This window comes from Hippopotamus amphibius, chromosome 4, assembly GCF_030028045.1.
Source record: "Hippopotamus amphibius kiboko isolate mHipAmp2 chromosome 4, mHipAmp2.hap2, whole genome shotgun sequence".
Lineage (NCBI taxonomy): Eukaryota > Metazoa > Chordata > Mammalia > Artiodactyla > Hippopotamidae > Hippopotamus > Hippopotamus amphibius.
In genome coordinates, this window is record NC_080189.1 from 70124063 (window position 1) to 70137170 (window position 13108).

General features: G+C 41.0%; 1 protein-coding gene across 1 annotated transcript in view; it reads left to right on the plus strand.

Annotated features, from left to right (window-relative positions):
* Positions 1 to 2457: 2457 nt before the first annotated feature.
* The window catches only part of TSPAN13 (tetraspanin 13), a 32321-nt gene continuing 21670 nt past the window's right edge, over positions 2458 to 13108 (plus strand). Inside the window, exon 1 of the mRNA XM_057733742.1 lies at positions 2458 to 2780. Coding sequence (XP_057589725.1) covers positions 2718 to 2780 — 63 coding nt within the window. The 5' untranslated portion in view covers positions 2458 to 2717. The remainder of the gene's footprint in view (positions 2781 to 13108) is intronic.

Below are 13108 nucleotides of genomic sequence, written 5' to 3' on the forward strand. Positions count from 1 at the left end.
TCTTGTCTGACCACAGCCTATAGAGCTTCAAATCCTTGTACTATGTGAAGGCCCATGGATTGAGCTGGCAAGTAGTTGTACACTCACTCTGTGGCTTGCGATCCTTGGATTATAAACTATCACACTAGTCTATACATGCACATTAAAAGATGGTTTAATGATCAGCTAGTTTCTCTTTTATCCCTCTTTATGGCAGTCTTCTTTCTATACCTGATCCATAAGAGATGAAAGCACTGTGGGCTTTTTCTTCCTAAGAATGGCTTATTACTTCTTGGATTTGTTCCTTTAAATGTCTGGTTCCTCAGTCCCGTGAGAGGTTTTTTTTCTTTCTTTCTTTTTTTCTAATTGAGGTGAAATTGATATATACCATTACATACATTTCTGGTGTACAGCATTATAATTCTACATGCATATAACACTACAAAGTGATCATCACCAAAAGTCTACTTACCATCCATTACCATACAATTGATCCCCTTTACCCACTTTGCCCACCTCCTCACCCTTTTCCTCTCCGGTAACCACCAGTCTGTTCTCTGTATCTGTGAATTTGTTTTTTGTTTGTTCATTTGTTTTCTTTTCTGATAGGTTTTTTAAAAAACTATGATTCTGTAGCTTTTCTAGCTCATTCTTGTTAGGGTGGGAGCAAATGGTCTTTTTGCATATTTTTACATCCAAATTCTAAGGAGAAATCCCATTATGTTCACTTATTTCCTTTTTCAATTCACAGTACTTTGTTTTCTCTCTTAAAGGCCACAGCTCCTAATACAACCCTCCTACAGCTTTAGCTCTTGCTGGGTTCTGGAACTGCTTCCTTAAATTGCCCCTCGGACTTAAGGGGAATTATAACTATCAGCTCTTGCTAGCTCTGAGCTGCTTCAACATCCTTTGTTGGCTTCCTTTAACCTTGTCCATGTTTTTCAAAACAGTCTCTTTATTAAACTCTCCTCAGTCATTTAAATGAGCTACCTCCTTCCTGCTGGGCCTTGACTAATAGGGGACATTCCTAGGAGAAAAAGTAAGAGATTCAACCCACAGGGAGATAGTAGAGAGTATTATGAAGAAAGCAAATAGGGAGTTGTCATAGTTGGTTGAGTAATGTTGATGTGGTAGCAGTTGTAGCAACGTTGGTGACATTTAGGGATGACAAGAGGAAGAATAGATCTCCCCACTAATTCTTCTGCTTTAATAAGCCTCTGGCTTCTAAAATTGAAAGCTGAGCCACAAAGTTTTATTTTGGTTTGAGGGTCATTTTCCAGAAGAAAATTAAAAAAAAAAAAAAAAAGGAATTCATTTGGGGTGTATACAAAAGGTTAATGAAGAATACAAAGGCTAACAAATTAATGCAGCTTTCTTGGGGAAGTCAGGTCTGGGGAGGTAAAGAGAGATTAGAAGAAGCAGCAGACAATTCCAAGAGGACAAATAATTTTTATCAGCTGAAATATTTTATTTAACATATACAGTATCATTTGCTATCACATAATTTATTCAGCATGAACCTTTAGGTTTCATATAAGGACCTAAATATTTCTCTATAAGAACCTTTTTTGGTGGAAGGCACCACGAAATAACCAAACCTTTATTGGCTAAGCTTAGTGTCTGGAACACAGTAGGTATTCAAAAACTGTTAGATATACTAATACTAGCTGACCTATATTAAGGACTAGCTGAGTCCTTACACTGTCAGGCGCTGTGCAAAAAGTGCTTGATATACTGTTTATATCCCAGTTTATAGGTGCGGAATCTGACGATACATGATGCATTTCTATAGTGGACCCTCAAACTGGTAATGAATTGATGGAGGTGGAGACTGTCATTTTAAAATTTTCACAGTTATTTGTGGGGGGAAAAAAAAACCAGCTTACTGAAATGCAAGACTGGTTAAATGCAAGGTATTCCTGAAGTTCATTAGCATTTTTGCAAATCCCTGTAGGATGCAACTGACCAGACAAGAGTCACAATTATGGGCCATATACCTTACCTATTTTCTGAGAAAAGCAGAGATTTCATCTCTCCTTTTATTCTTTCACTTATTTCCCTCCTTTTATTTTTCCCCCACTTGATTCTCTAAGTCTCACATTTACTCATTTATTGCTTCCTTCCTTCCTTCCTTCCTTCAAACAAGGCCAGGTGCTTAATTTAAGCGTCTCATTCAAAATGGTGCCACGTCACCCGCGGGGGGCAAGAACCGCGAGGTGCTGTCATCTTTCTCGCTGCCAGCGTGGATCTCCGTGGAGCCCCGCCCTCTCCTCTTCACCTGCTCCCTAGCAGCCCGCGGCGAGGTGGCTCTCACACACCGGCCTCCGCCACCCTCCCCCACGGCCTCCGCCCTTTCCCCCTCTCCCGGGGCCGCTCCGCCCCTCCCCTCCTCTCCCCGCCCCTCCCCTCCCGGATCCCGGTTAGCTGAGCGCATTTATTTGCATATTTCCACCTTTGTTCCTCGCCGGTGGCCAATCAGCGCGCGGGGCGAGGCGGGGGAGCCTGGGCGGGGCTCGGGCTCGGGCTCCAGCTGCTGCGGCCGCAGGTTCCAGAGTGGGTCGGAGCCGCCGCGGGCGCGCCGCGCACTGCAGCCCCAGCCCAAGCCCCGGGCTCCCCACCCGCGCGTCCCGCTGCTGCCTCGCCTCGGCCAGGCCCCGAAGGCGAGGACAAAGAGGCTGCCCGGAGGCTCCGCCGGAGCCAGATTTTACCTGCGGTTGCCGGAAACCACAGGCTCCAAGATGGTTTGCGGGGGCTTCGCGTGTTCCAAGAATTGCCTGTGCGCGCTCAACCTACTCTACACGGTGAGTATCCCGGGCCCGTTCCTCCTCGCCTAGGGGCTTTGCACCTGCTCGGATGCTCCGTGGCTTCCCTGTCTGGCCAACAGCTCTCTCCCTTCATCCCGCACCCCCTTCCAGTCTTCCCACGCTCTGCTCGCCCCCGGCCTCGCCATCAGTCCCCGCCGGGGACCAGGAGCCGGGAACTGTCGCAGTCTCTTCCTTTCATTGTGAAGCCGCCGTCTTTCTGGCTCACACTGGCCGCGTCTCTGCCCCATTGCTCTACCCCGCCCCTTCACCCACCGCCTTGTTTTTCAGTCATTTGACCAGACCTCCCCACTTTCCCATCCTTATCCCTTCTGCAACTAGCTCTTAGCTCCCAAAGCCATCTGGGGCGTATTTGGAGGCGGGAGAGCCGCCTCGGATTTGAGGACAGTTTTGCAAAAAATAGCGTGATATGAAACTGACAAGGCGGCATATGGATGGTGTGTCGTGTTTTGTTCTACGTTGCCGGTGATTTTAATTGAGGCCACTGAGTAGGTACACAGGATATCCGCAGCTTTCGAAGTTTGTTTCGTGCTTACATAAAGGAATGTCTTTTGAGGGGGAGCGGGGTTGAGGGGGGAGTTTTGCTTATACCTGGTGCTTTTTCCATGTATCTCCCCACTTAGCAGTATTCTAAATCCATTTTAAGCGAAATCCTCCAGTAAATAAGCGAGCCTCCACCCAAGCTGTTTCTTTCCCTGCCAACCAGCTTGGGCTTTTTAGTTTTAACCCTGAAGTCTATGTTTGTAATTTTTGAGGGGCAATTCTGGGTGAATGGGAGGATGGGAGAGTAGATTGCCATTTCTCAATTGCCTACCACGTCCCAGATTTTACATACACCATTTCGTTCCTTTTTCTGACAATCATCCGAGGCAAGGGACATTGTCTAAATTTTATACATAAGATAATAGACCAAAAAAAGGCTTTAATAAGTTTACATAGTTGGTAGCTGGCGAGTCAGGAGTGGAACCCGGGCTGTGGGATCCAGATCTTTACACAGGCTTTTTTTACCAGGTAGAAGAAACTTCTTCTGTCATCATCCCTCCATCGTAGTCTTGCTCCTTTCTATAAATACACCTGGCGTTTTGCAGCACCCACCCTGAAAACAAACCCAGCTCCTCTGCATTAGCAGAGAGCTAGGCCATCTGTGCAAGCTTAGGTTACATCCTTGGAGTGGGGAGGCTGCCTTGTGGTAACCAATAGGACAGAGAGGCTGGGTCATTTACCATTGCTGTTCTTTTGTATGTGAACATGATTGCAAAGCTTTGAAAACAAGATATAAACTGGTATAAAGCATGTTTTTCTGGCTAGTTAGTAGTAATCTAATCAACATGTCGCTAATGATAGACTTGGGAAAAATTCTGGACCACCTGGTGATTCAGCTCCTTGTAATTGGAGATCCATGTCAAGTTTCAGATCAGAATCCACCTTTGTCTCACCTGAAGCATGCCTATCACATTGATTGTTTATTAAGTAAATGCTGACCAGTTCTCCAGGTATTTTTTTTTGTTAGCATGAATGGCCTGCTTGGAACATCACATTGCCCATTTTATGCTCTGACTCATGCCCCTTTCCCCTCATCATTTAGTCACCTGTTCGCCAAACATTTAACCTTATGGTATCTGCTTACACACAGTAGAATGTCCACTTTGCGAACTTACTTGATTGGGGGGCTCCATATAGATTAATGTGCCACATATATATATGTTGGTTTTTTTTTAACGCAGGTTATTTTAAAAAACAGTTCTGTTGCTTTCAAGATGTGTCATTTCTAGTTGTAGCTACTGTGTATCAAGAAAGCAAGGAGAAAGGTAATTCTGAAGCAGCATATTATATGACATATCTATTCTAAATTATTGACCTTCAAAGTGTATTCTATTGATTTTAATAGCTATGCGGTAAAGCAATTAATTGGAAGTTCACAAAACTGTACAGATGGTTGGCTCTTTTAAGTCTAAGGCTTTTTAGAAAAAGGATATTTCTTAAAATGAATTAGTGTCTACTGCTTATTGTGAACAAGTTTAGATGAGTTTGGCAGTTTAAATTGGAAATGAATGAAAAGTTAAATGTTGAACCAGATCTTAAATAGATGCTGAAAATGTGCCACTGCTATTATTTAGATTTTGTATCTTCCCTAGTCACACATTAACATTTTATTTTTTAGTAAATATTTATTTATTGCTGTGTTGGGTCTTCATTGCTGTGTGCGGGCTTTCTCTAGTTGCTGTGAGCGGGGGCTACTCTTCATTGCGGTGCGCAAGCTTCTCATTGCAGTGGCTTCTCATTGCGGAGCATGGGCTCTAGGTGCACAGGCTTCAGTAGTTGTGGCTCACGGGCTTAGTTGCTCTGCGGCATGTGGGATCTTCCCAGACCAAGGATCGAACCGACATCCCCTGTGTTGGCAGGTGGATTCTTAACCACTGTGCCATCAGGGAAATCCCTCACCTCAACATTTTAAGATGGGAAATGTGAAGTGGTTTAGGGCAGGGTTAAGGCTGAAGACTTGGGAGACATTTCTTTTTAAGGCATGAATAGGAGGACCCTTCATAGGTTCCAATCCCACCTGCGTCACTGCCTCTGAAATAAGCTCAAAGTTGTAGGATTGGGTCTGAGGTCATTCTAAAAGTGTTAGTAAAGCCAGGATTGAATATGGGAGTGACAGATGTAAAGGCCATGCATGGCCTGCTTTGAGAGTCATCACGCTTGCCTTGAAGCATTTTCTTGAGGAACTTAGGACAGCCTAACTCTCCACATGCTCACGTGGCCTGCTGATGACCTTGAGATTAGAGCAGAATTCGTGACCAGTCCAGAAAGCATGTAGTTAATGTAGGTTGGATGGAACATCCCCCAAACTTGTCATGGATTTTTGATCACTAGCCAAAGGTGTGGCTGATTTTTGTTGTTGTTTATGGTTTGGTTGTTTTAATTAGTAGAATCCCTAGTACTAAACAACTTTAGGTTAGTGTAGTGAACATCAACAGTTTATAGAAATGGGAGGAAAGGGAGATGCTATGGTTTCTTCATGCACCTTCACGGTGTTATAGGAAAGAAAGTGACTTGCTCTAGAACATCCTACATTTAAAGAAACTGAATGTTTCTTCACTCAACAAATACTTATTGGGTGTCTACTGTGTGTAAGGCACTGTTCTCGGTCTGGGAATACAGCAGTGAACCAAACTGGACTTTGAAATCAACATGCCTTGTGAAGAAGCCTCTTTTTCATTCACCATCTTCTCTATATATGCTCTCAAGGGCTTTCTTCAGTCAGTATACATTTGCCTGCTGTGTGTGTTCTGCTGAGAACTGTGGGAATAATAAACACATACAAAGGCAAATACTCTGTCAAGACAGGATTTAGTTGGGATTTATGGAGTGGAAAAATTAATGCTATATAAGGGAAGGACTGACTTTAGATGCCACAAAATTTAGGACTAGGGGAGGTCTTTGTGGGTTGGAGAAGAAGGTATGATTGAATTGGGTAAGGATGGAAATAGCGCAGGTCTTTTTGATACTGATCAGGATATAAGTACAAGTGAAAACTGCTGTGGGAAAATGGTCTATTTTATTTTTAATAGTTTATTTTAAAATAATTTTGATTGAAAATATTTTGACAGAAAGTGAAAAATAACTTAAAAAATTATTCCTGGTGATTTGCGGGGAATTTTAGGAAGTATGAAATGTGTTATATTAAAATATGTAACATTTTGAAGATTTACTCCTCATGCTTAAGCAGAGAAGAAAAGACTTCAAGGAATTGAACTGCTGTTTATGTGTGTGTGTGTGTATGCACAGTTTTAATTAAAAATGTAAGGAACAGAAAATAACTTGTGATCTATTTTTTTATTTTTTTTAATTTATTTATTATTTTTTGGGGGGTACACCAAGTTCAGTCATCTGTTTTTATACACATGTCCCCGTATTCCCTCCCTCCCAACTTGTGATCTTTAAATGAGAAGGGTCATTTCAGAAGTTTCAGTTTTGTTTCCTATTCTATGTTTATTTTTCTAAAATCTTTCTAAGTTTTTTTTTTTTTTTTTTTTCAATATTTTTTCTATACCTTGAGTTGCTTTGGGGAAAAAAATCTCAATGCAGTCAAAAATTATACCGATTTACATCCACTCATAAGCATATGTTTATTTGCATTTTAGATGTCTCTGAAATTGAGGTGGTCTTAAAATAGGTAAAACACAGCAGATAAAAAATATATATCTGTACGGTCTATGGAGAGAAAAAGAAGTGAATTGAGGAAGAAAACCTGTTTCAACACCACCTTTACAACTTGCTTGGAATTTAACCTTGAGCAACTGTCTCCATCTGAGTTTCAGTTTTTTCATTTATAAACTGGTGGTGGTATTTTTCATTCTTCCCTCATGGAGTTGTTAAGATGAAAGGAGAGAATGTGGATAAATGCTTTGAATGCGCTGTAGAAAAAAAAGCAAGTTGTTAACAGCTTTGTGGAAAAAGTTGAATTATTTTAAATTTCTGACTTACAAACCTGTATGTTACAATGGAAAGGTTTTCAAGCTATTGGGTTTTCTAACACTTACAGGCTGGTCCCTACGGGGCCCTGCTTGAATTAATAGCCTCAAAATAATAATATTAATCTTTTAGTTGTAAGAGAAAAATGACAGAGGTGTGGTGAGTATAAATTTGGAATGATTTACCTGTACATTTTTTTAAGTCCTATTTTGGTCATTAGAGGGCTGGAAAAGTATAATTTTGTTCAGTCTCTACCCCAAAATAAATGGAAAACACTACTTCAGCCAAAGAAAAAAAATCTACTTATTGTAATTGCCTTCAAATTAATGTATTTGCCATTTTTCAAAATTCTGATCATTTTTCAAATTATTCTTTAATATTTTAATGTGTGGTTAGATTTATGTTGTCTCTAGGCCCTTGTTCAAACTACTGAATGAATTTAAAATATTTCAGTGGTTGCTGAATATTTACTTGGATTTTGAATTTAAAAATGATTCACTGTTTACAGGACCTGGAGTTTTCACATGACCAGCTGTTGAGCTGGTATTTATAGTTGGCCTTTGTGCCAAATATGTGAAATTTCCCAATTTTTGATTTTAAAACAGAGTAACCAAAATGTGCCATTTATGTCATTTCTCACTTGAGGTTATTTTCTTTCACAAAGCTTAACAACATAACTAAAAGGCTTTTACAAAGAAAGAAAATTTATTTGGGGAGTAATTTCAGCTTACATTTGAAAAGTGAGATTTGAACATCTCAGTGGTTTCATTTGCGTACAATTTTAGGTTGTTTAAAAGCGGGGCATCATCGCCTCAAACACATTTGAACTACTGGTGAAGACAGGCTGGGTTTAGTTTGTCTTCTTTCTCATCACATTTCACCTGAATCGATCCTCCATATTTTCTTATCACTGAAATGAATAATCCAGACCCACTTGTAATAGTGGATGCAATCTCTTAAAGAATAAACCCAGATTCCTTCGCATGCTGTTCCAGATCTTTCACCATCTGCTGCTCCCATGTGCCTCTTCATATGTTTCAGCCACAGAGAGTTCCTCAGACACTTTGCCCTTTGTTGCCTGTCTTTGTTGCCTCCTTTGCTCTTGACCTATAATACCTTGCTCTGTCTTTGTAAAGCTGCTCAAATAAAGCCTCCTGTTTCTTAACTCAGAAGGAATTGTTTCCTTAAATTTTCACTTGGGAATCTTACTACTTGAGTGCCACCCCAGACTAATGCAATCAGGATTCAGAGAGAGGGAGGAGGCATGTGAGTTTTTGGTTTAAAAAAACCCTTTTTAAAAGCTTCCTAGCTAATTCTAAGTTACAGGAGGGCTGCGAGTCAGTGTTGTAAGATTTTATTTTACTGTGTGTTTAACCATACCATTAACCATACCAGTGCTCCATGGTGTAGATAGCTTTGTGTTTGCTTTTTTCCCCCAGCTAGACCATCCACCTTTTATTGGCGGAGTACATAGCTTTCTCTTTGTTGCATCCTTTGGTTTGTAGCAATTTTTTTTTTTTTTTAAACACAGAGCTTATACTCCCTAAATACTTCCTGAATTGAATTTGCAGAATTGCCTGCTCCCTTTCCACCGAAGGTAAAACATACCTAATGAAAACTTGCATAAACATGATAATTTGATCAAAATTAAATCTAGAAAGCAGCCAAATATTTTAAGACATGAAAATTAGCCTTGGGTTAAAAACAATAAATCGGAATTGCTTTTATCTGTCTACTGTAGAATCTAATAGGTTTCTGGAAATACTCTTTTTTGTTTTCCCATTGTTGGCCAACCTCTCCTATACATCTGAAGTTCTCTTGTAACCTTTCCTGAGAACAAATCAACTTCCTATAAAATTGTGCTATAATCGTAGTTGGCTAGCGTTCTTCATGTTATTAGCCTAATGTATTATTATTAGTCTAATATAAATGTATTATAAGATGAATCCAAATAATTTTTCTTTTATTCATTCCAATAATATTAATTGAGCATCAGCAGCAGTGAGCAAAACAAGCCAAAAGGTCCTTCGTTCATGGATCTTACATTTGGTGGGGGGGGGGGGGGGAGGTAGATGATAAGTAAATAAGTTATACATCATGTTAGAAGGTAAAAAGTGTTACGGAGAAAAAAGAAGGCTGAAGCTCGTGGGGCAGTGGGGTGGGTAGGGGAGGATAAGGGCGTATTTTTATATATGGTGGTCAGGATTAGCCTTCTCGGGAAGACAGCAGGGGAACAAAAACTTGAAGGAGATGAAGGACAGACATCTGGAAAAAGTTGGTGGATGGAACGGACTTTGAAAAGATCCTGGAGGGGTATTTCTGATTTATGCAAGGGACAGAGAGGAGTCCGATGGCTGGGACAGAGTGAGCACATGGCGGGTGGAGTGGTTGGAAATGAGTCAGAATTTCTGGGACCCAGATTGAAGGACTTGAGCTTTTATACCAAGGGAAATGGGGAGCCATTGTGGCTGTGGGCCTGATTTTCATTTAAAAGTTTGTCTGGCTTCTGAATTGAGAATAGATTATAGATGACAGAAGTAGAAGCAGTGAGATCACATGTAAGGCTATTGCAGATGATGGAGTTTTGGACCAACATGATAGCAATGGAAGTAAGAGAAATAGTCAGATTCTGGATGAGCATGGGGTGTGAGAGAGACCAGTCACAGATTACTTGTGATTTGTGGCCTAAACAACTGGCTGGGTGAATCTGCTATTAACAGGAATGGGGAGACTGTGGGTGGAACAGGCGTTGGAAGGAAAATAAGGGGTTCAGTATTTGATGTGATGCCTATCAGATACCCAAGTGGAGATGTCAGATAGCAGGTAGACTAATAACAGTGGAATTCAGGGGAGAGGAGTAGCCAGCGGTTGAAATTCAGGGAGCCATCAAGGTAGAGAGTGGTGTTTAGAATTGCTACAGGATGAAATTAACCAGTTAGGATAGGTAGAGAAGGGCTGTGATCTGTCCCTTTGAACCAAGGACACTCTTACAATAACAGTTTTGGGAGACAAGGAGGAAGCAGCCAGGGAGCCTGAGAAGGAATGGCTGACCAGGTAGGAGGAAAACCTGGTAGAGGTGGGTGTCTTAGAAGCCAAATGCACATCATTTTAAGGAGGCAGAGTTAAACATCTGTGTCAAATGCTGCTAAGTAAGATGAGGACTAAGATGTGGTTCTTAAGTTGATAAGTGAAGTCACTGAAAAAAGCACTTACCCTCTTATTTTGTCGTATGATAGACTGTTATGTCCCTCAACAGTAAAGACCATGTCCCAATCACTCATGCTTTCCTGAATGCCCAGCGCAGCCTTGCCATATGGTTGGCATTTAGTTGATTGAATGAAGGAATCGGCACGGGGCTGTTTTGCCCATAACTCCGCTTCTTATCTCCCACAACTGCTCTGGAGAAGGAAGATGTAGGGTGGGGTTGAAACTTTGACGGGAGCTGTGAGTGCTACCTCAAACTGGTTATTCCTGGAAAATGGCAAGTCAGGATGCCTTACTTTTGGTTCTCTTTATATCTTCCAGAGGATAGTGTATATTATGTATTTTGTGCCTTGTAAGTATCAAGCAATCTGCTTGGCACCAAGGAGAACATAGAGAAGAAAAATACATGACAAAGGCACATCAGCCTTCCTTGTGTCATTTGAGGAATGAAAATGAGACAAAGAACTTAAGGTCTTGGCTTCAACACTAAATGTCTGGATATTTGGCACTATCCAGATTATTTATAGAATGTTCAAATTTCCATCCAGATGTTTGGCATCAGAGAAACACATGCTTGATTGTCGCTGAATTGTTCTTCAATTTTTCACATTAGGCAGAAGTTCAGAGGGAGGGTTCAGTGTCAAGTGTAATTCCTCATTATGACTGTTGAAGCATGGAGAGGGAAGGTTGTCTGGGGCCTTAGTTTTTATGTATCTGTGGATGCTGCATCACATTTTGGTGGTATAGCCCTTCTAAATCTGATTACTGTCTTAAGTTTCTTACCCTTCACTATCATCACGACTTCTCTTTTACTTTAGTGCTGACAGTACATTTTTAAATAAGTTAACTACAAAATTGCATCCAGTTTTTTCAAAGGTTCCACATTCCTCTTTCATCCTCAAAGCAATTCACTTACCCTGGTAGAATTTGGATGCTCAAAAAAGGTAGCTATTCTAGAAATGATTCAAGTCTCTCTTTGTGTGTTCTTTCTGCAGTGTGATATTTGGTGAAAGAATGAAACTCTCTTTTATAGGCTATGTAGAGAAAGAGTAATCTGGAACACCATTAGGCTGGATTTCTTCCCCCCAAATATTGCTTAGGTTAGGGAATAAGCACTGGCCTGTCCCTAAAGCATAATAAGCAAGCTCATGAGCTCTTTCGGTCAGCAGTGTATTTTGAGTACCACTTCTGTACCAGGCATTTAGCCACATGCTAGGAATATCAGGTCAACATGTGCTTTGACTGTATGGCTCTCAAAATGTCGATGGCATATTAGAAGAATTCAAAGTATGACTGGAGGTGGGGAATAGTGGCTAATGAATTACCTCCAGAGGTAATCCAGGCCCTTCACATCCTTGGATTTGTCAGCCTGGGATTTGGACTTTTTTCTGAGATTAGAAACAAAAGATAGCCAGCATGGGAATGACCTGATCTTATTGGCTTTCAATTAAAGACCAGCATATTAGGAATAGAGTTCAGCTGCAGGTGATAGAAACCCAGCTACTGCTGCTTCAGGTAGTAAAATTTATTATGTTTATGTAGCAAGATGTCTAGAAGTGGGTAGTCTAGAACAGGTGCACAATGTAAACATCTTATCAAGGTACCAGTCTCCCTCTGTTATCCGGCCCTGCCATCCTTGGTATGTGACTTTCTTCCTTATCACCCAGTTACATCTACAACTCTAGGCATCAGGATTTGTTCCATGCTGGAAGAAGGATGATGCTGTAAAATGCTTTTCTTTGTAAAGCTGTGTGTGTGTGTGTGTGTGTTAGAACAGTTCTATTGAGGTATTAGTGACAGCTGCATATATTTAAAATATACATTTGATAAAGTTGTGACACATATCTACACCTGTGAACCCACCACAGCATTCACAACCTTGAACATATCAACCCCCAAAGTTTTCTTAGTAATCCCTTCCTCCTGCCACATAACCTCTGCTCCCAATTTGCAGGCAGCCATTGACCTGCTCAGCAGTAAAATTGAGGCTGGAGTTCAATTTGGTAAGCCTGGGGAGGGTGTTTGCAGGAGGGAGATGGCCTAGGACATTTCTCTGGCTCATTGATCCCCTTCTTGTTTGGGCCTTAGAGTAAAAAGTTTCAGAGAGGTCTTTTAGGCTAAAAACGAGTGCTCATATTTTGTAAAAGCCCATTGACAAGGTGAACGATTTAGAGTTAGTCTAGGTGGGGAAGGTGGTCACAGTGGGGAAGGTAGAGTCACTGCAAGTTTGCAAGTATTAAAAATGTTATGATGAACACTTGCAAGATGAGCTTGTATTAACCAGAATTGTTTAGAAGTGAACTTGAAAGAATGTGCTGGCAAGATAGCACAAATTCTTCAAAGGATATATATAATTGGGAGATGCAAGAGTTGGATTGTCAGGTATGGCTGGATCAAGGGGCTCAGAAAAGGTCAGAACTCTCTTGCTCCTTCTATCCACTTCTCAGCCCAGCTTGCCTCTGTATAGATTCTTTTTGAGGCTAGAACTTTCCATGTACAAAGTGGCCACTGACAGAATCAATTTTAATTGTCCTTACGGCTTGCAATACCAGAGGAACCCCTTTTTTCTTTTTCAGTATTCGTGTATTGTATATGTATATGCAACATACTAGTTAACCTGTTGGTTT